Source organism: Eubalaena glacialis, chromosome 2, assembly GCF_028564815.1.
Source record: "Eubalaena glacialis isolate mEubGla1 chromosome 2, mEubGla1.1.hap2.+ XY, whole genome shotgun sequence".
Classification (NCBI taxonomy): Eukaryota; Metazoa; Chordata; class Mammalia; order Artiodactyla; family Balaenidae; genus Eubalaena; species Eubalaena glacialis.
The window spans coordinates 162,761,692-162,785,090 of NC_083717.1; the positions used below are offsets into that span (position 1 = coordinate 162,761,692).

The following is a 23,399-nucleotide window of genomic DNA, read 5'->3' on the forward strand; positions in this document are numbered from 1 at the left end:
CAGGTGCTTGACTTAAGACAGAAATGCATGCTGCACTGAGTACCCTGCCCATCTTCTTCCCTCTTTCCTTCCACCAACAAATACTCAATGAGGGACTTCCCTGGTGGCGCAGTGGTTTAGAATCCGCCTGCCAATGCAGGGGACATGGGTTCGAGCCCTGGTCCGGGAAGATCCCACATTCCACGGAGCAACTAAGCCCATGTGCCACAACTACTGAGCCCATGCGCCACAACTACTGAAGCCCGTGCACCTAGAGCCCATGCTCCGCAACAAGAGAAGCCACTGCAATGAGAAGCCCACACACCAAAACGATGAGTAGCCCCCGCTTGCTGCAACTAGAAAAAGCCCATGTGCAGCAATGAAGACCCAATGCAGCCAAAAATAAATAAATAAAAATAACAATAAATTTACATTAAAAAAAATACTCAATGAGCATGGACTATATACACCAAGCAGTGTTCTAAGCACTGGGGAGACAGGTGAACAAAACATACAAGAACCCCTGCCCTCATGGAGCTTACACTCCAGTGGCAGAAACTGATATAAAAAGCCACGGTTCTCAGACAAACAGAATGACGACTAATAAAGAACTCTCTGAGCTCCTTTCAAAGAGCCAGATCCTCAACTTGATCTATAATGGTTTGTAGAAACTTAACTTATAAAAAACTTTCCCTTAGATACGCTGGTGCATTAAGTGGGGACAGCTGGCAGTGGGTAGCATACCTGCCACCTGATGGCTAGGTGACCTCTGCAGGCATCAGTCTCTTCATCTGTGAGATGGAGAGGGCCGAGCCTTCCTCACAGGGTCATCGTGAGTATTCTGAGATCGTGTATTGGCACAGTGTCTGTTTCATGGTAACGTACATTCTGTTCACCATCCCTGCCTCCTCTTTCCTGCTTCGAGCAGACATGGGAGTCTAATCAGTTCCCTTCACCCTCCTTCTGGACCCCTGCTGCAGGTGCAGACAGGACAAGAGGCTCCTGAGGTGACCCAGAGTCTCAAGGGTAATGGGTATGCCGGCGAGAATGGACACCCAGCAGAGGCTGGGGCCGTACACTCTGCCTCTCCCCTCCCCCCCAGCCCCACTGAGCAGCGGCTCTGGAAGAGGCAGCCACGCGCCTGTGCGGCAGGACAGTCATCCCTGTCGGAACTTGGGTGTGGCTGAAGAGGCCTGTCTGGGGTCTGTTCTCCTCCGCGGCCCAGGTGAGCAGTCCCCCGCATGTGCCCTGGCGGGCCCTTCGGGAGTCCCCGTCACCCCGGCAGCCAGCAGCACTGCCTGTGAGAGAGGGCCTCCAGGGGACGCCGGTGGTTACCAAGCACTGGATTTTACTTGCTTCATTTCATCCTACCTTTCCCAACAATGCTGCAAGTTAAGGGCTGTCACTGCCCCATTTTACAGTTGAGGAAACCGAGGCTAAGAGAGGGAGTAAGAATTTGCCCAAGCCACTCTAATATGTGCCGGAACCAGCATGTGAATTCAGGCTGTCCAGCTCCAGAGCTCCGGCTTCACACTGACCTATACCCTTTCTGCCCTCTGTTACCAACCCCAATCCCCAAATCCGCACATCAAATTCACAGGGGCAGACAGTTCCCTGGGACCTCTGGGAGCGCCAGGGCCACAGGGCACTTTGCCCAGCTTACCTGAGTGCTGGCTTCAGCAGCTTTAAAGAGAAGGGGACCGTGCCTGAGAGCACTGTGACAAGGGAGACAACTGGAAGTCCAAAATGGCACAGCTGGAGGGACCTTGGAGGTCATCTCTCGGCAACCCTTCTTTTACCGAAAAGAAAACGGAGGTCCAGAGAGGGAAGTGAGGTCCCTACATGCAGAACTTCTACCAACCTGCAGACTGCCCAGTGGCCTCAGAAGCCCGGCACTGGTGCCCAAACACTGGCATGGAAAATGGGTTTGAACCCAGTCCCTCCACCCACCTGTTGTATGACTCTCAGCAATCGAGGGCTTCACTGAACCTCAGCGTCCTCTCCTGCAGGTTGTGGGGGCTTTAGAGATAATGTGTGTGAGATGCCAGCACAGCAGCTGGCACCTGCTAGGTACTCAGTGAACTGTAGCTATTATTATCACTCTTGTCGGTTTCGGAGTTCAATGATGTTAGGCAACACTACGTCTCTTAGGTGTTGCTTTGATTCTGTGGTTCTGCTAGCTAGGCCCAGAGAGGGAACAATGCTCACAGTCACCTCTGAACACTGAAATCCATCTCAGGGAGGGCTAAGGCTCAGCTCTGTGCCTCTTTGGGATTAGAATCTGGAAGAATGACCATGGGCTGTAGCCGAGGTGGCAGCTGCAAGTTCCCAGCTCTTCCAGTGTGCCTGTGGCTTGAGACGCATCACGCAACCTCTGTCTATATCAAATTTCTGTGAGTCCAGTGAGCGAGGTAATCACCTGCCCCCTTACCTCCACCACCCACCCCCAGGGAAGTTTATTGTGCTCATTTAAGGAAGGGCTAGCTATGAAGTCTAACACCTTCCAGAAAGGCTACACCCCTAGGGGTTTTTTGGGGGGTTTTTTTGGTGGTGGGGGGGTGAGTGGAGAAGCCTTCTCTTTGAGACAGAGCTACCAGGCAGTGACAATTTGGTGCAGATGTATAGCATCCTCACCACTGAACCCTGAGGAATAAGGGGTAAGACTTGTAGAAACCTGCCAAGTTCCAGCTCCTCCTTCCCTCCCTCTCCTCATGGAGCCCTCCTTCTGGAGCCATCAGTAACCCATCAGCCTGATTTCGGTTTGGCATGGTCCAGCTTCATCCTCCATGCCTAAGGGTGACTTTGGAGCTTCTCACTATGGGTTGATGTGATGTCTTTGGATCCCACATCCTCTCACCTGGTTCTTTCAAGACCAAAGGCAGCTAGACATAATAGACCAGGCTGGGATGAGAGAAGCAGCCTATATCAACAGAGGGTCATTCCCCAGGTCTTCCCACCTGGCTGACCTGAGAGCCTGTATGGGGGTAGGGACACCAGAAGGGCAGTGCCCTTACATTTTCTCATCATCTAGAGATGCCTGTGGGGCCTGATTCCTAAGGAGCAAGTCTCCCTAGCTTCCCACAGAGGACATGACCACTGGGTCTGCCCCATGATTGCTGCAGAAACAAGGCAGTGGCTTGACAGTGGTTATCTTGGTCTATGGAAATGAATCCTGGTCCCTACTGCAGTCTAATTAAACTCCCCAGGCAAGGGAGACCTGGGAGAGCAAGGCTGGCCTGCATCTCCACACCATCTCCTATTGCTCCTGACTGCCACACAGCTCATGCCTCAGATTCCCTGCTATTCTTACAGATCTCTTTGTGAGGCCCTCTTTTATGCGTCCCCTTCTTTCTAGGGTCACATTCTTGGTAGGGCCATTTTTGGACCTGTCCTCGTGGTTAGTCTTCTGAGTGAGGAAAGGATATTGCAGTTAAAACAATGACTTTTCTGCAGCAAAAAACCCATTCAGGTTTTCTTCCTTCAATTCACTTCACTCCAACCGAAGTGTACTGAGCATCTATTACAAAAGTGCTTCAGTCCTGAGTGCTAGAGAAACAGGGAAATGCTGATGGGGTGGTTGGGGGAAAGCATGAACTGTGACCTCACCACCTGCCTGATTCCCGAGGTAGCTTCACTTAGAGGCCAGGACCCAATGTGGTTCTTCAGATGAGCCAGTGTCCAGGAGCCCCAGCAGGATGCAAGCTCCCTGACAACCCTGTCTCTCACATGAAAGGGCCTCCTGAGTCCAAACTCGCCCAGCCTGGCCAGCCTCAACTCCCACCAATAACTTCCCAGCATCCTGGGCCCTGGCACCGCCAGGTAGATCTCTTCCTTGAAAACATCAAGTACTTTCATCCTCTGGACCTTTGCTCATGCTGTTCATGCAGCACATCCTGCCCTGTCCTCCCTTTCCTGCCTCTTAAGAATTTATTCAAAGGATTTATCTACCTTCTGTGAGAAGCCTTCCCCTAAGACCACCTTGCAATACAATATTTTTCCTCTGTGATCCCTGCTTGGTTTGTTTATTTAACATCTGAGTGTCTGTTCTGTGCCTGATACTGTGCTGATCTCCTAGAACTAATTTAGCCCACCTTGCCTCCTGCCCGGAGTGAGAGTAGTTCACATCAGATTCTCAATGCCACCAGGGCTGGGGCACAATCTCAATAATTTCTGTGTCCGTGTCTCTCAACACCGTGTTTTGCACTTTGTTCAAAGTGTCAGACGGAGAGGTGGTTTCTAGACTGGGCTCTGCCCACTAATTAGTCGTGTGGTCTCCGGCGAATCTTCCAGCCTCTCTGGCCGCCTCCCTTCTTCCTGATGAAATGGTGATGATAATACCCCAGGGTTGTCCAGGGGACAACGAGGCGGGGTGGAAGGAAGCATCATGAAAGCTGGGAGCCCCAGGCCAACGGAAGAGGTGGGGTGGTTGTACCCCCATTCTCCTTTCACTGGCTATGAAGCAGCGTCTCTTCCCCTTCGCTCTCTTCGAATGTCAAGTGCACCAGCTTCCAATCCCTCCTCGGGGCGGGACCTCCGGCGGTCGGAATCCTAGGCTGCGGAGGATTCCGGTGCAAACTCCAGACTCTCCTCCCGCCCAGCCGGCCCTATCCAAAGACTCGCTGAACACACCTTAAACCGTGTTCCAGAGCGCAGTTCAGAGCGCAGTCCACAAAGGCAGCTCCGCAGCGCGGGCCCGGGCCGGGGTCGCGCATCTCCAACCGGTGACTCAGGGCCGCTCGGTCCGGGGGTGGGTGGAGGTAGGCGGGACAGACCAGGGCCGGGCGGCGGCAGCCGCCAGGAGCTCGGTCGCCGAGCCGTTGGAGCCGAGACTGGCTCTGGCCCGTCGCCATTCCGCCGCGGGCGTCTGCCTCGCCGGGCCTTCCTCCGGCGCCGCTTTGCACCCGCTACGCTCCTCTCCCGGGGCGCAGCGGCCCCGCAGCCGGCCGGGGCTGGAGCGGGGGGCGGGCTCTGCGCGCGAATGAATGGGCGCCCGCGGGAGGCGCGCGCCTCGGGCTGAAGGGCATTAGGACCGTGAGGATCGCTCCGTGCTCCTGTCTCTCCCTATCACCCCCGCCCCCCACCCCCCACCTCTCTCCTTTTTCTGCTCTGCGGGACTGAGCAGCCCGGCGCGAGCGAAAACAAACAGCTGGGGCTGCGAGCGCCCCCGCCCCAGCTCCGAGAGCACGCCGGCCCGGGCCCCTACTCCGGGCGCCCAGCCGCCCACCATGAGGAAGATCCGCGCCAATGCCATCGCCATTCTGACCGTAGCCTGGATCCTGGGCACTTTCTACTACTTATGGCAGGACAACCGAGCCCACGCAGCATCCTCCGGCGGCCGGGGCGCGCAGAGGGCCGGCGGGAGGCCGGAACAGCTCCGGGAGGACCGCACCATCCCGCTCATTGTGAGTACGCGTTGCGAGCCGGGCGGCCGGCCGGGGAGCCGCGGCGCGCGTCCTAGCCCCGCGCGGCAGCAGAGGGCGAGGGACCGGGCCGGGGGCTGCGTGCCCGCCGCGCCCCGCCGGCTTTGTATACGTTGGAGCATTCCTGTCCGTTGTTATGGCAACCTCTGTCGGGCTAGCGGGGCCAGGGCGCACGAATGGAGGGAGGGTGACAGCGGGTGGGGGCTGGGAGAAAGTACTGCAAGTTTGGTGGGCCCGGCGTGCACGCGCGACTGGGAACGTGGCGGCTCTCTGGGCGCTGCGCAGCCTGGGCCGGGGGCCGAGGGCCCGGGGCCGAGGGCTAGGGGTTGCCCGCGCCTCACCCGCCCCCGAAGGCGGCTGGACCTTGCGCGCGGCGAGCCGGCAGTGGGAACCACTCGCTGCTAAGCGCGTAGGTGGTCGTGCGCACCCCGCTTCAGCTTCTCGGGGGCAAAGGACGTGGGGTGGGAGCGCTGGGTGAGGCAGGGTCGCTAGGGGCTTGCTGGACTTTGAGCTCCCTTCTCAGCCCGGGTCAACTTGAACCTGCTTTTTTGGGGGGCACGGAGGACTCCCCACTATCACCCCCGGGGTTCTCCGGGTCGGGGAAAGGTCTCGTCCTGAAGGCGTCCCACGCCCCAACACCAGTCCATCACGACGCGCGAACTAGCAGTGTCTGCGCCCAGGCTCGGAGATTGCCTCTCACGAGGTCAGCCCCGCGATCTCAATGCGAGCGGGGAAACCAAGGCGGCGGGGCACGGCTGGGGCCTCGGCGGAGGTGCGGGGGAGCCCCCCAGGCGCTCCGGAGACCTGGGCTGGGGCGTGCCTGTCGCCGCCTCCGCCCGGGCCCCGGGAGCCGGCTCTGTGTGGCAGGGGCACCTGTTGAGACGGGAGGCTCTGGAACCCGCGAGAGGCGCGCTCAGGCGGGCCGCAGTCTTCCGATGGGGGCGGATGGTGGGCGAGACTCTTGGGCGACCCGACTCTCAGGACCGACTGCTGGGCCGGGGGCAGCCTGGCCGGCGGGGGCCGGAAAGAAGGAAAGCAGAGTGAGTGGCTGAAGGTGGGGGAGTGGAGCAGGGTGGCCATTCTGAAAGATCTGGGTCTGGGGAGGCAGGGGTGAGGAGCTCCTGGAGAGGCGCAGGGTCAGGAGGGCGAAGGCTTGTGTGGAGTAGACTCTGAGATCTTTGTGCCAAGGCAGCTGAGCCCCAGGAATATGGTGTGTTGTTTGTAGTGGTGGTTGTAGGTGTGGAAGTGCTCTCATATTCCCATCCTGTCCCAGATTCCCTTTCTTGTTACCTACCCGGAAAGAAGTGAAAATCCCCTGCAAAAGAACCATATTTCCAGGCTTTGCCTGAGGAGACCTTGGGGTTTGTGGGTTTTCCCCAGCCCCACTCCCCCATTCCCAGATCCCCGTCTGGTTGAGCTCTCTGGGGGTGAGCCTGATTAGGTGGAGTGTTCCCTTCTGGGCTGAGGGTCCCTGCCACTAAGACACTGTTTCCAAAGCACTTGTGGATGTTTGGACAGAAAGGCTGATCAGGGAAAGCCTCCTGTGTAAAGATCCCAGAATGTTGGGATCTGGGTGGACAGATTCAAGTCGGAACTGGGCAAACCATGAGTGGCCCCATACCCCCAGGGAGCTTCCACAGCAGGGACTCATCCAAGCTGCCCTGTTCTTACACTCTGAGAGGGCCAGCTCTGGTCCAGGGTAGGCGGGCCTGGAGTGGCAGGGGAGAGGCAGGCTGCCCAGATGTTCTGTCCTTCTCTGTGGTGACGTGATGGAAGGAGGGTCTGAGCTGGAAGAGGAGGAGGAAGCGAGAGAGGAGGGGGAATGGAAGGGAAGAGCACAGAGATACTAACTGCTTCTCAGAGCCTGAGGCTGGTCTCATCACAGGTGCCTCTGCTTCAGAATCCGGGAAAGCCACTCAGACTGAGAGCCTGGGAATGGTGCTGGGGGCTTGGGGGGGCATTGCTGGAGGTGGGCGGCACTCGTTTTGAGGGGTGGCAATGGGAGGTCGTGGGGGCTGCAGTGAACATCCTCTCGGCCCTCTCCCTGTTCCCATGGGGTTTGACTTGCTGCAGATTAGAAGAGGGCTGTGAACTGGAAGCCAAGTTTAAAGTGTGAAGGAGTATCGAGGAGCCAGGAATGGAGATGCAGGAAGAGAGGGAGAGTAGAAGTTCCAGGGAGTGAGCCGCGAGCCTTCTCTGGCCACTCCGGGCATAGCCAGCTCCCTCGTTGTTCTTAGGCTTTAAGCCCTGGATGTCTGTTCCATAGGCATTGATCCCCAGTCACACCCTGCCTTTGACACAGCCTTGCATTGTATTCCCATATTCCGGGTATTTTGCTTCAGTGGGACTTTCAGCCATTGGCCTGTCTCCTCATTGAATGGAAGCTATCATGCAGGGACAATGCAGGAAGCTTCTTGCATCCCCACCTTGATGAGCACAGCAAGACTTAGTAAGTACTGTTACATGAGTGAAGTAGGATTTCTGCCCATCTCTGGGAGCAATGATCCAAGCTTCATATCCCACTAATACTTTATTCCAGCTCCAGCTGACTATAACTAGAGAGCCAGGGGAATGTGTGTTCAGCTTCTCCGGGAGGTAAACCCTTTGTTCAACTTAAAAGGGGCAGGTGCAGCTGAAGATTTAATTTCTCTTTGAAATCTGTGGTTGACCTCTCACTGGTCTTCTTGCCATTCCAAAACACGTCTCTGTCTAGTTGGGCCAGAACGTGCTGCATGTGGATTTTCAGATTCTTAGGGAATGATGTGGCTAGTCCGGCTGACAGAGGCCGAGAAAATTCAGACAAGCGTCATCATCACTCCCCTGGGGAATCAGAGAGCTGAGCTGGAAAAGGGAGGGTCTGCATAACAGCCTGGGCCAGGAGGCAGCTCCGTCTTCACAATGTCTGGGTGATTCCAAGCCAGCCAAGTTGTTTCTGGACCTTGGAGGCAATTGTTTGGCATTGCGGGGTGTCGGCATGGCAACCATATGGCCCAGATATCTCAGGGAGGTCCTAATTTTTAATATTCTGTCCTGTTGTCAGCCCATGTGTCCTAAATTTTGATGTGAAAAATTGGTTATAGAATCTGTAAAACTAAAGGGAGATACTGACTTCATCCATAAATGGCTGCTTACGATGTGGCAGGGTTTGTGATTTTTCCATGCTGTACTTTATGGGCAAGGCAGTGGATACGGGGATATCCACTTGAATCTACATTGATGCTTGCTGGCTCTGGACAGCAGCCAAAGCAGGAGGCAGAGCAGACACAGCTGGCCTTCAGTCTTTAGGACTCACAGTCGGGAAGAACATTTGTGATTGGTTTGGTTTTCCATATGCTAATAGGCATGGGTGGGATGCTAAGGTGTTACATGGAATTTCACTTTACAGACATATTTTTAAAAGACTATCCATTGTGGGTATCTTCAGGATAGGTGTACTCATTTGCAATGTCTCCTATTTGAAACCATGAAAGTTTTAGGCAAGAGTTTTCCTAAACTGGAGTTTTTTTATCCTACAGTTGGGATACTGCTGAGTGAGCATGGACAAAAACTTACATCTCTGGACCTTGGGTATTTTATATGTTAAATTTGGGTGAGGGAAATTCCCTGGTGGTCCAGTGGTTAGGACTCTGCGCTTTCACTGCCCAGGGCACGGGTTCGATCCCTGGTTGGGGAACTAAGATCCCACAAGCCTCACGGTGTGGCCAAATAAATAAATAAATTTGGGTGAAATGATTTGTTAGGTGTGTTGATCCTTGGATAAGCTGATGATAACTTCCTTTCTAGAAGCAAATAAATGGCTTTAAGAGAGTTCTTTCGAATGGTGTTGTGAGAGTTATGGCTAGTTGAGGGATACCCCTGTCCGGAGTTGGTCCTGTAGTAACCCCTGAGGCCGCACAGGGATCCCCACTTACCTAGCAGAAGGGAACAAAGAAGATGACTTTTCCAGCACTGTTCTCTGAGAGCAGAGGCTTCAATTAAAATAAATATAAATTAAATTATATTTAATTTGTGTAGGTGCCCAGTTCCCTTTGCCCCACAAACACCCCCAGTTCCCTTTGCCAAAATGTTTGAACTGAAAGGGCTTGATTTCGCATCACTGAATTACTCTGTAGGGTTCCAAGGAATGGAACTGGGGCTAGCGGGTAAAAGTTGCAGGGAGAGAGATTTGTTTTTAGCAGAAGCAACACTTTCTCGCTGAGCTGACTGTCACTGGAATAGTCCGAAGGCTGACCAGGGTTTCCCTTCACACTCCCTGTGGTCAGGTCGGCGCTTTCTTCCAGCAGCAGTGGGAGGAGGAGAAAAAGGCTCGTGGTCCTGACTGTCTCGGAAGATGTTGGGCAGCTCTGTAACCGAGTCTGAAATAGGGCCCAATTATGATACTGCAAGAGACCTGGCACCCTGGGAAGCAAGGCTGGCTGAACACACTGAGGCCAGGGAGGAGGGTGATGCAAAAGAAACCCATAACTGCCACAGTGCTGTCCCCTCCCTGTTCCTTTGGAGCTGCCAAGCAGGGAAGGAGAGGGGGCCAAGGCTGGTCAGAGGCAAGGCTGCAAAGCCAGAAGTGCTGGTCTTCAGGCTCTTTCCTGCTCCCCAGAACGAGGCCCACAAAAGTTTTCCACCCACCTGAGGCCCCTTGAGTCTGACCTTCCCATATACCACTTCTATTTCCCTCATCCAGCCTGGGGAGAGTTTCCAGGTGGCCTGTCCTGCGTCCCGGGGCCCTGCCCAATGCTTTCCAGGGCGGCGCCGGCTGGCAGTGCCCCTGAGCTGTGTTCATGGAGGAGGCTGAAGCCCAGGCCTGCCTGGCTCCCCAACACCCTGAATTTCAGCCACACCCTTTGCCAGTATCTGGTTAGAGACAGTAAGGCCACCGGAGGACTTCTGTGAACATTTCAGAACCAGTAGAAGTGGCAGACAAGGGGTGTTTGGGGACAGAGGGGGCCATCATTATACTCTGTAGGCAAGATAAGGCTCAGGCCACACCTGGGGAGACACCGAGGCAAGTCTGCCCCAGGTATGGCCTTTCCACTTTTCTGGACCTATTAGGAAGAGCTGCAAGTTTAGCTTAAGGGCACCAGTGCCACTTCCTTGCCATTCCATGAAATGAGGCGTGGCTCCGTGGAGATGAGGACAACATCATCTCAGAGCACGGGGGTTGTGGGGGGAGGGGGGGTGACCACATCTCTTAACATGCTCCGAATTTTGAGCCCTGACGTTGTGCGATTCCCCCAGGCGCTGGCTAGGCCAGGTCCAGGCAGAAGGAAACAGCTCAGGATGGAAACAGATGTTGGCTGCCAGGGATGAGGAGGTGAGGGGATAGAAAGAGGATGCAGAATGAAGGCCAAGTGATCCCCCTTCTAGGCTCAGCCCTGCTCCCAAGGGGCTGTGTTTCCTTAAGTGAGTCACTTCCACTCTCGGGGTCTTAGTTTCCTCATCTGTCAGATGAGGGTTGAACTAGAGGATCTCCAAGGTCCCTCCCAGCTCAAATCATCTTTGACCTTTTTGACCCATTCCTGCAAAAGTGAGGTGGCCCCAAGCCAGGGCTCGTGGTCTGATGGTGCTTGGATTAAGGAGAATAAGGCCGGGGGTGAGGTGTACAAGGACCAGACCACTTGTGTTCAGAAGAGCATGAAACCAGTTCTCAAAAGGAATAAACTGTACCAAACCCACCCCATTCTCTTCTCTTGAAACGCTGTCTGATGGAGTGACGCAGCTCACCTTCTGCTGAATGAGAAGCCCATTGTATTTGTGCGTGTCTGGGAGGCCTGCAGACACATATGCAGGAGTGTCTCTGTGTGGACTTCAGACTCTCAACAATCCGGGAAGACCAGAAGGAGGCTGCAAAGACCCCTGAGTAGAGAATGCATAGTCTCAAGCTCTTGGACTTTATTCAGAAGACAGACATGGAATTAGGCCACAGCCTAGAAATCCACTTTTTTTTTTTTTTGGCCTCATCGTGAGGCATGTGGGATCTTAGTTTCTCGACCAGACATCGAACCCGCGCCCTCTGCAGTAGAAGCGCACAGTCTTAACCACTGGACTGCCAGAGAAGTCCCCGAAATCCACATTTTTTGTAAAAATCAGTTTAAGGAGTTCAGAAGGTTGTCCATCTCCTGGCAACCTTCAGGTTTTCGTAGGTTACATATACAGCAGATTAAAAGAAGCAAGATGAGGGCATAGCTAGGAGCTGCTGATACACTGAGAAGTGACAGGTGACAGCAAAGGACCAACCAGCCATGTGAGGTTGGAGCAGCCCCCCTCCCACAGGCACACACTGGTCAGAAGTGCTGAAGGCATCGTTTGTTCCTTCACTTGACAATTATTTACTGAGTACCTACTGTGTGCCAGGACTGTTATAGGCTCTGGGGATAACAAAACAGGCAACATCCCTGCTCTCAAAGAGCTCACATCCTAGTGGGGGAGACAGACCATAAATAGATATACAATGTGTTAGGTGATGGCAAACACTATGAAAATAAAATAAAGCGGCAAAAGGGGACAGAAGATGAGAGAAGGATGGCCAGGAAAGGCCTGTTGGTTAAGATGGTGTTTGAGCTGCAGCATGAATGGAAAGAGTGAGCCGTGCAGACATCTAGGGAGAGAGTGTTCCAGGCAGCCAAAGCCCAGGGCACTATCTCTACAGGGTAAGCAAGGGTAAAAGTGGCCCAAGGTGAAAGTCCAGATCATTAGGCCTTGTAGACCATGGCAAAGATGGGCTCAGAAACATGTTTCTGAGTCATCAGGAAGTGATCAATTACATTCAGTGTACTGGCTTGGGATGTCAGGGAGCTTATGTCATTCAGTTCAGAAAGATTTCCAGCAGTGTCGTCAGATATATTAGTAAGTGTTGGTTCTTAAAGAGGTAACTAGGTTCTTTGAAAAATGTTCTATGGCTGGAACACTTCATTTCCCCACAATGTGAGATCAGTGAGGTACTTGTGTGTCCTGTGTGTGTGTGTGTGTGTGTGTGTGTGTGTGTGTGTGTTTGTGAGAGGAGGCTGGTGAGGGGGAACAGAGGGTGCTAGTGCCTGAAGAGATTTAAAAGACAAAAGATAATGGAGCCCTTGTTGAAATATTGGAGTAGGGCAGGACGGGAGACTGCTCTGGGGGAGAGTTTTGTGCAGGAAGGAGAATTCCTCTGTGCGGTGGTACCTGATCAAGCACCCCTTTGTTTCTTCATCTGGTTCGTTGTGTTCTCTTCAGGTGCATTCGGGACTCCGAAAAGGATGTTTTCAGGCAATGCAGGAACTTGGAATTCTTGCCCTTTCCTGCCCTCTTCTGTACAAACAGACCCTGGAGGCTGAAGCATCCAGGGCCTTCCCGCAGACAGGGAGGTTGGCACCTATGCCTGGGTGGACACCTGAGGCCTGGCAGAATCAATGACCCCACACAACTTTTTTTTCAGGCAGGAGGTGGGTGAGAGGGGCTGCTTTCTGGACGTGGGCTGTGCCTGGGCCTGTCTGAGGCCATGTGCACTGATGTTTAGTGGATTTCCCAGTGCCCAGGAGACTGGTATGATGGGGCTTCATGTGCCCGGCAAGCTGCAGGCGCTCTATTTTTGTGGTTCAGGTCACACACCCTCAGTCCCAGAGCCCTGTCATTCATGCCCTTTTAGACACCGCTTTTCAGACTTCAGATTTCCATCCCTTTATCTTCTTACAGCAGCTCTGGCTTTTAGTTTCTTTAAACTAACTGTTGGGAAGGGCTTCTGACATTTCAAGGTCTTTCATTTCAAGGGGGTCTGGCCTTGATGCCACAGCCAGAGGGAACCCACGTTGCCTTCCAAAGTGGCCAAGTCAGTTCCAGGGGGCTTAGCTTCTGCTGCCTCATAAGTCTGCGACCAGATTCTTTGCTTGGAAGCCATCTTTCCCCCTTCCTGTGAAATCCCTTACTGGGTGCTGGGGGACAGCTGGCGGGGGGTATGGGAGGCTGGAGGCATCATCCCAGAGTTTGGGGTAGAGCCCAGCCTGAGGCTCAAGGAGAAAGAAACTGTGATTGATTAGTGATGTCTGCTGTGGTGCTGGTGGCTTGAAGGAGTAAAGTGGTAGGGCTGAGTCACAGCCCCCAGATAGTTCACCAACCCAAGAGGCCAGAGGAAGAAAGGGAACCATGGGACAGAGCACACCCTACAGGGACCAGGGAAGGCAATGGAGGACCTTTTGGAGCCACAGGCCAAGAGGGATTCCAGATAGGAGCAGAGGTGCCCATAGTAATGTTTTAGTACCATCTTGGTGCCACTTGTATGGGCATGAAAATGGCAAGGGCCTTCTTCCAAAACACCAAAAGGAAATGACTTGCCCCTGGATGCACCCCCACCCCCAAATTGCCCACCCCTGGTTTTTTGCAAAGCAGAAACACAGCATCACCTAGACAACCCTTCCAGCCAAGCAGGGCCCCTGAACCACACCTGGGCAGGGGTACAGAGCCAGGTTGGTGTGGACTAGCCCAAGAACTGCAGAGCATGGAGCCTGGGAGATCTGAACACCTGTGCTGGGACAAAGCTGAGGGCAGGCCAAGCTGAGAGAGTAAGAAAGGGCCTGGTCAGAGAATGAAACCAGTTGTGAGTCCCACACCTGAGCAAGAGTGTTCAGAAGAGCCAGGCCACAGGTTCCCTGAGCATAGTCACAGGGGCTCTGATGGGAGACGGCAGCTGCCCACAGGTAGGGAGAGCCCTGCAGGGTCAGACCTGCACTGACCAAGGTCAGCAGCCACCAGCCACACGTGGCTATTGGGTGCTTGAAACGTGGCTAGTGCAACAGAAGAAACTGAATGTTTAATTTTATTTAATTTTAATTGATTTAAATTTAAAAGCAGACACTCATTTCAGTTATTGGAAAACTTCTAGGAGTGTTTAGAAGAACTTCAGTATATGGAATCTACATTTTCAGCTGTAAATTTTATGAAATCTCAATATAGATAAAATATTTCTGGTGAAAATTTAGTATCTTTTTTTTAATTTGATTTTTTAAAATATTTATTTATTTGTTTAATTTATTTGGTTGCACTGGGTCTTAGTTGCAATAGGTGGGCTCCTTAGTTGCAGCTTCGTGGGCTCCTTAGTTGCGGCTTCATGGGCTCCTTAGTTGTGGCATGCGAACTCTTACTTGCGGCATGCCTGTGGGATCTAGTTCCCTGACCAGAGATCGAACCCGGCCTCCTGCATTGGGAGCGCAGAGTCTTACCCACTGTGTCACCAGGGAAGTCCTGAAAATTTAGTATCTTAATTGAAATGTGCAGACTTCCCTGGTGGCGCACTGGTTGGGAGTCCACCTGCCAATGCAGGGGAAACGGGTTCAATCCCTGGTTCTGGGGGGATCCCACATGCTGCGGAGCAACTAAGCCCGTGCTCCACAACTACTGAGCCTGTGCTCTAGGGCCCGCAAGACACAAGTGCTGCAACTACTGAAGCCCATGCGCCTAGAGCCTGTACTCCGCAGCAAGAGAAGCCACCACAGTGAGAAGCTTGTGCACCGCAGCGAAGAGTAGCCCCCTGTAAGGCCCTGAAAGAAGGAAGGAAAGAAATGTGCTATGAGTGTAAAGTACACACTGGATTTCAGAGACTTAGTACAAAAAAAGAATTAAAATACTTTACTAATATTTTTTATATTCTGTGTTGAAATAATATTTGGATATATTGGGCTAAATAAAATATATTATTAAAATTAATTTTACCTGTTTTTTTTCCTTTTTTTAATGTGGCCACTAGAAATTTTAAAATTATATATGTGGCTTGTATCCTGTTTCTTCGGACATCGCTCGTCCTTTCATGTGTTCATGACCCCTTTCTAAAGCACTAGGAGGTTGTCAGCAGAAGGTTATATATAAAGTAAAAAATGTGGCTATGTTCCTAGTTTACCTTGACTTCAGGATGAGTCCTTTCTGGTCCAGCTGCTGCTGAGTCTTTAGTTCCTAATTCACCATCATCTTTGGGCACAGACACCTCCCAGTCTGGGCCCTCATCCTTATACCATCATTAAAACCAAAGTCAATGTTTTCTTTCAGTGTCTTCTCTTTTTAAAGTCCCTTCTAGGGCTTCCCTGGTGGCGCAGTGGTTAAGAATCCACCTGCCAATGCAGGGGACACGGGTTTGAGCCCTGGTCTGGGAAGATCCCACATGCCGCGGAGCAACTAAGCCCATGTGCCACAACTACTGAGCCTGTGCTCTAGAGCCCGTGAGCCACAACTACTGAGCCCCCGCACCTAGAGCCCATGCTCCACAACAAGAGAAGCCACCGCAGTCAGAAGCCCGCACACTGCAACAAAGAGTAGCCCCTGCTTGCCACAACTAGAGAAAGCCGTGCACAGCAACAAAGAACCAAAAGCAGCCAAAAATAAATGCATAAATAAATAAACTTATTAAAATAAATAAATAAATAAAGTCCCTTCTAGACATACAGATGGCCAAGAAGCACATGAAAAGCTGCTCAACGTCACTAATTATTAGAGAAATGCAAATCAAAACTACAATGAGGTATCACCTCACACCAGTTAGAATGGGCATCATCAGAAAATCTACAAACAACAAATGCTGGAGAGGGTGTGGAGAAAAGGGAACCCTCTTGCACTGTTGGTGGGAATGTAAATTGATACAGCCACTATGGAGAACAGTATGGAGGTTCCTTAAAAAACTAAAAATAGAATTACCATATGACCCAGCAATCCCACTACTGGACACATACCCAGAGAAAACCATAATTCAAAAAGACACATGCACCCCAATGTTCATTGCAGCACTATTTACAATAGCCAGGACATGGTAGCAACCTAAATGCCCATCGACAGATGAATGGATAAAGAAGATGTGGTACATACGTACAATGGAATATTACTCAGCCATTAAAAGGGACAACACTGGGTCATTTGTAGAGATGTGGATGGATCTAGAGACTGTCATACAGAGTGAAGTAAGTCAGAAAGAGAAAAACAAATATCATATATTAACGCATATATGTGGAACCTAGAAAAATGGTACAGATGAACTGGTTTGCAAGGCAGAAACAGAGATACAGATGTAGAGAACAAACGTATGGACACCAAGGGGGGAAAGTGGCGGGGCGGGGTGGTGGTGGTGGGATTAATTGGGAGATTGGGATTGATATATATACACTAATATGTATAAAATAGATAATTAATAAAAACCTGCTGTAAAAAACAATAAATAAAATAAATTCAAAAATTCAAAAAAAATAAAATTGAGGTATAATTGAAAAAAAAAAGTCCTTTCTAATCTCTTGCTGTGATGAAAATCGGTTTGGGAGGAGAGGTAAGAGCAGTGGAGACAGGGAGCCTTTTTACTCCCTTGGAAACTAGAGGAATTAGTTCCAGTCTGTAGCTTTTGGTGTTTTGTCTTTGTCCTGTTTGAGCCAGAATGACAAATAGGTCTCAGCTCTACTGCCAACTCAGAACCTGTGGAAGTGGTGTCCTGGAGCATTGTGGTGAGAAGGATTCTGAAACTACATCCAGACTGAGTGGGAAAGAGGCAGTTGATTAGCCATGTCTGTAAAGGGCAAGGAAGAGGACTGTAGAACATGTACGTTGTATTTACTGATCCTGCATTGATGAAGCTGCCTTATCTGAGCGATTTTTCTCCACATAAAACACATGCTTTGGGACTTCCCTGGTGGTCCAATGGGTAAGACTCCCCACTCCCAATGCAGGGGGACTGGGTTCAATTCCTGGTCGGGGAACTAGATCCCACATGCATGCTGCAACTAAGAAGTCTGCATGCTGCAACTAAAAGATGCCGCATGCCACAACTGAGACCCGGCGCAGCCTAAATAAGTAAATAAAAAGAAAGATATGCTTTAAGACATTGACCACTTTGAAGAAGCAGGGATGAGGCTTGTATTGAGTCAGATGTGCAGAGGAAAACCTGGTCATCTCCAGGGATTAGAAGCCTAACTAAAAAGATGTGACAAGAGCTTTAAACATTGTGCAAAGTTTTAGTAACATTTTTCACTTATTCAGTGGAGGTGAGTTGGCTGTGGTCCAAGACCACTGTACAGGCGGCATAGGAGATGGTTAGAGCTGAAACCGAAGGAGAAGGGTAAAGCCTGGAGGGTCTGGGGGAAGAGAAGAGGGTTGGCTCTTTCCTTTTTTCTCTCCTTCCTCTTCCATCCCTTGAAAGCAGGCTCTGTGAATTTGAGAACATTTCCCGCTTCTTGGTGCCACATTTTTGGTTATGGCTTTGTTCAGGATGCATCATGAGGTAGCGGTTATGGGCCCAGCCACTGGAGCCAGTGTCAGGGTGCATGTTCCAGCCCTGCTGCTCACTAGCAAGTTATTTAAGCATTCTGTGCCTTAGTTTCCTTATCTGTAAAGTGGGGATACGAGTCGTCCCGATTTCAGATAGTTGCTATGAAATGTGCTGTAAGTGTAAAATACACACTGGATTTCAGAGACATAAAGTGTTTAGAATAGTGCCGAGCACATACTAAGTGCTATACTAGTGTTAGCATACAAGTTAATGATAACAAGTTGTCATTATTTGTTCACTTGCGTATTATTTATTTAATGCTGCATAATAAATTACCCTAAAAAGTAATAGCTTAAAACAACAATACTCATTTATTGTCTCTTGTTGTTTCTGTGGGTCAGGTATCTGGGAGGGGCTTGGCCAGGTGGTTCTGGCTCAGGGTTTCTCAGTGAGGTTGCACTCAGATGTCAGCTGGGATACAGTCATCGAAGGATGGAGGGTGGCTCTCTCACATGGCTGGCAGTTTGGTGCTGGCTGTTGGTGGGAGGCCTCGGTTCTTCCCCACATGGGCCTCTTCACAGGCCTGCTTGAGAGTCTGCACGGTGTGGTGGCTGGCTTCCCCCAGAGCAAGCAAACCAGGAGCCCAAGAGGCATATTGCAAAGCTTTCTTGACCTAACCTGGGAATTCACATGAGCAGAGGAGTAATGAGGTCTGACTTACATTTTGAGAGACCACTGTGGTTGCTGGTTTGAGAAGAGACAGAAGAAGGGCAAGGGCAGAAGCATTTTTTGACTGCCTGCTATGTACCCGGAGCCTGCCAATTGTGTTTCATATATTTTCCCCTTAACTGTCATAGCAGGCTTGTGAGCTGAGTATTACTATCCCCATTTTACAGATAAGGAACCTGACTCAGAGAGGGCCGGTTACCTGCCAACAGAGCCAGGATGTGACCAGGTTAGCCTGGCAACAAAGCCTGAGGAAACACTGACTTCTCAGGATGCCCAGCACCTGATGGTGTGGCTTACAAGGGGAAAGCAGATGTTGTGAAGGATCTTAATTCCCTTATTTCTTGAAATCAGGATGGGAAACCTAAGAAGGCTAAGAGATATTCACAGGTCAGACAAAGGAGTGGGGTAGGGACCAGGTGATTCTGGCACCTGTCGGAGCTGGGGGAGAGATGAGGGGCTGGGGCTGGTTCGGAAGGTTTTATGGACTAGAAGGATGAAGGCTGGGGAGAGTCCCTCTGGTTGGCTTAGGTTTTCCAGATTAGCAGAACCTCTGAGGTCAGGGGAAGCCTTGGTGTCACCTGTGCCCCAGAGAGTACCATGCCAAGGCATCAGGCCCACCCACCTGGGATGGGCTACTACTTGCGGTAGTAGAATAAATGAACTTGATCAATACCTATCAGCACGAATAAGACTTAAAAACATGACGTTAGAGGGGGAAAGAGAACCCGATGGCAGATGATGTAGTATGATACATTTATGCAAATTAGAGTAATAGAAAACAATTGCATCTATTGTTCCTGGATGTGTGTGTGTATGTGTGCCTATATATCTCGAAGTGTAACAATGGACCAAAGAGGATACACAGCACACTCAGGACAGTGAGTGTTCCTGGAGGAGATGGGGGAGGGGACCAACAGGGAGTTTTGACTGTCTTTGCAACATGTCATTTCAGGTTGTATTTTTTTTTTTAAAATAAGAGACAGAGACTTAAAGCCAATCTGATAAAATATTGAGTTGTTAATTCGGGGGTGGGGGGCGCAATGCAGGTGATTCTTAGTCTTTGTACTTTTTGGAATTAAAAAAAAAAACCCTCTTAACTCTAAAAACATATTAAAAGGAAAAGAAAGAGTTGGTGCCCCAGGGTTGCTGGGTCTCAACTGCATGAAGATGGAGAAGGAGGGTAGTGGACAACTGAAGGCAAGATCCCTGCTTCCCCCAACGCCCCCTCCCCATAAAGCCTGTCACCCACGCAGCACCGTTTCACCTGCCTGGGGGACAGCAGAGCGATTCTCCATCCTCTGTGCTTGGTGCTTGGGTGTGTGTGTTCGTGTGATCTTCACCCGAAGACCAGCCTCGGGGCAGGCATGGGGATCCGGAGGGTGGAGGGCAAGGAGGTGGCGCTGGCGTGGTAGCAGTGGTGGTAGAGGAAGCGCTTCCTTAAGCAAGGTCTAAGCGTTGGGGTGCAGGTGGTGGAGGAAAAGAAGGGTCAGCAAAGGAAGAAAGGGTCAGGTGAAGAGAACTGAGGGCCAGAGACTGGGAGTCCCATCTGTGAAAAGGCAGGAATAGTAAAAATGGGTGTGTCTACACCCCTCTCAGGGTAAGAGGATGATGAAGTCTTTTGGGAGAAAGGTATGAGATCAAAGACAGGCAGGTTTTTCTTTATTGTTCTTTTTTCTCCCTTTGGACATGGTACATGTTTAATATACAAGAGATGGGAAATCAAGAAGGACCTGAAAATCACCCTAAAACCCACCGTTCAGGCTTACCACTATTAACAGTTTGGTGAATAATCAATTCAGATCTTTTTTGGTGGATTTTTCTTAGTGAAATCATACATTTTATCCTGCTTTGTACCTGGTTCTTTTCATATAACACTTTATCTTTCTATGTCACCTTTCTATGTCATTGTCTTCTTCCAAATATTTTTTAATGGCTGCCTAGAATCTCAGTGGGTGAATGTTCCACAGATTATATAATCACAGTTCATAAATGATGGATATTTACATTAGACTGAACAATATGAAACTGTTCTTTTTAGGTCAAAAATAGTCAAATGTTGGCAGTTTCATATGGTTCAACCAAATGTTCTCCTGTTTTTTATTTTCGTGAACAACACAACAATGAATATCCTTGCAGGTAAATCTTTACACATAGCCTTGATTAATTCCTTAGATAAATACCTGGAAATGGAGTTGTTGAATAAATACCTGGAAATGGAGTTGTTGAATAAAATATCAAAAAATAAAGACATAATCTGATAGGGCTGGGATTAGGGTGAGGTGAGTGAGGTGGGCGCTGTAAGTGTAGGGCTGGATCCTGTCTTTAAAATTTTAATATTTGATTTAAGAAAATATTTCAGTAAAATATAATCTATGGGGACTTCCCTGGTGGCTCAGTGGTTAGGAATCCGCCTGCCAATGCAGGGGACATGGGTTCAAGCCCTGGTCCGGGAGGAACCCACATGCCGCGGAGCGGCTGGGCCCGTGAGCCGCAACTACTGAGCCCGCGCGCCTGGAGCCTGTGCTCCGCAACAAGAGAGGCCACCACGGTGAGAAGCCGGCGCACCGCAACGAGGAGCGGCCCCCGCTCGCCACAGCTAGAGAAAGCCCGCGCACAGCGATGAAGACCCAACGCAGCCAAAAAAAAAAAAAAAAAAAAATATATATATATATATATATAATCTATGTTGATTCCTGAGTTTTTTTGGTGCCCCTTTACATTTGGCACCTGAGTTCCTCACTTCCCTCACACTAATCCCAGCCCTAGATAACAGTAGTATTTACCTTTTTGAATTGTTATGATGAGTGACTCGTGCGTAAACCTCTCAAAACAGCGTCCATGGTGAGCACAATAAATGTTGTGTGCATTTCCACTCAGAAAGCATTTGTTTTCTAGTGCGTGACAAGCACTGAACTAGAAGTTGGGGTGCAAAGGTGAATGAGCCCCGGCTCCTGCTCTCTAGTTGCTTGGGCTTGGAAGGGAGCTGATGAGGGTGGGGAAGTCTGTGGGTGCCATCACAGGGCATGTGCTGAGTAGAGCAAAGTCTTTGCCACCCTCACTGAGAGGGTGATGATGTGGCTGAGACTTTATTTATTTATTTATTTCACAAGACAACTTCCATTTAAAATTTTTATTACATATATATACATTCCTTTTTATATTCTTTTCCATTATGTTATATCAGGATATTGAATAAAGTTCCCTGTGCTATACAGTAGGACCTTGTTGTTTATCCATTCTATATATAATAATTTGCATCTGCTAATCCCAAATTCCCAATCCATCCCTCCTCCCCCCCCACCCACCCCTCGACAACCACAAGTCTACATCTGTGAGTGTGTTTCTGTTTCGTAGATAGGTTCATTTGTGTCATGTTTTAGATTTCACATATAAGTGATATCATACGATATTTGCCTTTTTCTTTCTGACTTACTTCACTCAGTATGATCATCTTTAGGTCTATCCATGTTGCTGCAAATGGCATTATTTCAATCTTTTTATGGCTGAGTAGTATTCCATTGTATATATACACCACATCTTCTTTATCCATTCATCTGTCGATGGACACTTAGGTTGTTTCCATGTCTTGGCTGTTATGAATAGTGCTGCTATGAACATAGGAGTGCATGTATCTATTTGAATTGTAGTTTGGTCCGGATATATGCCCAGGAGTGGGATTGCGGGATCATATGGCAACTCTATTTTTAGTTTTCTGAGGCACCTCCATACTGTTTTCCATAGTGGCTGCACCAACTTACATTCCCACCAACAGTGTTGGAGGGTTCCCTTTTCTCCACACCCTCTCCAGCGTTTGTTATTTGTAGACTTTTTAATGATGGCCATTCTCATTGTAGTTTTGATTTGCATGTCTCTAATAATTAGCAGTGTTGAGCATCTTTTCATGTGCCTGTTGGCCATCTGTATGTCTTCTTTGGGGAAATGTCTATTTAGGGCTTCTGGTGGCCGAGACTTTAAAGATGAGCATATGCTGGCTGAACATGGAGAGAAAGGAATATCAGGCAGGAGGTGTGGCCTGAGCAAAGGCATGGTATGCTATGCCCAATTCCAGGTCATTTTCTAAGGTTGTAGCCTGGAATGGGGGGTGGGGGGTAGGTCAAGAATGAGACTGGGTGGGTGGGGGAAGACCCTGGGAGTCCACCCTGAGCCGAGCATTCGTTCTGTTCCCAAGTCACACTGACTACAGGAGAGCTCAGCCTAGAATGGTCCACTCCTACTCCCAGGGGTGCCGCTTTCCCTGGGTAACAGAAATGGCAATATTGATGCCTAATATTGATTTCTTCTTCTTATTTTCCTATGTTTAATTGCAGTAAAATACACATAACATAAACTTTACCATATAAACCATTTAAAAATGTACACAGTGGCATTACGTACATTCACACTGTTGTGCAAGTGTCACCACCATCCATCTCCAGAACACTTTCATCATCGTAAACTCAGACTCTGCACCCATTAAACACTAACTCTCCATTCCTGCCAGCCCTTGGAAAGCACCATTCTACTTTCTGTCTCAAGGAATGTGCCTCCTCTAGGTACCTCCTATAAGTGGAATCATACAGTATTTGTCTTTTTGTGACTGGCTTATTTCACTTTGCATAGTGTCCTCAAGGGTCCTCCATTTTAGAGCATATGTCAGAATTTCCTTCCTTTTTTTTGTTTTTTTTTTTAATTTTATTTATTTTTTTATACAGCAGGTTCTTATTAGTTATCCATTTTATACCTATTAGTGTATATATGTCAATCCCAATCTCCCAGTTCATCACACCACCACCCCCACCCCCGCCACTTTCCCCCCTTAGTGTCCATACGTTTGTTCTCTACATCTGTGTCGCAATTTCTGCCCTGCAAACCAGTTCATCTGTACCATTTTTCTAGGTTCCACATATATGCATTAATATACGATATTTGTTTTTCTCTTTCTGACTTATTTCACTCTGTATGACAGTCTCTAGATCCATCCACGTCTCTACAAATGACCAAATTTCGCCCCTTTTTATGGCTGAGTAATATTCCATTGTATATATATACCACATCTTCTTTATCCATTCGTCTGT

At 49.9% G+C, this 23,399-nt stretch overlaps 1 protein-coding gene across 1 annotated transcript in view; it reads left to right on the forward strand.

The window, feature by feature from the left end:
* Positions 1-5,029: 5,029 nt before the first annotated feature.
* Positions 5,030-23,399, forward strand: part of GALNT16 (polypeptide N-acetylgalactosaminyltransferase 16) — a 102,340-nt gene continuing 83,970 nt past the window's right edge. The window contains exon 1 of the mRNA XM_061182692.1: positions 5,030-5,381. Coding sequence (XP_061038675.1) covers positions 5,205-5,381 — 177 coding nt within the window. The 5' untranslated portion in view covers positions 5,030-5,204. The remainder of the gene's footprint in view (positions 5,382-23,399) is intronic.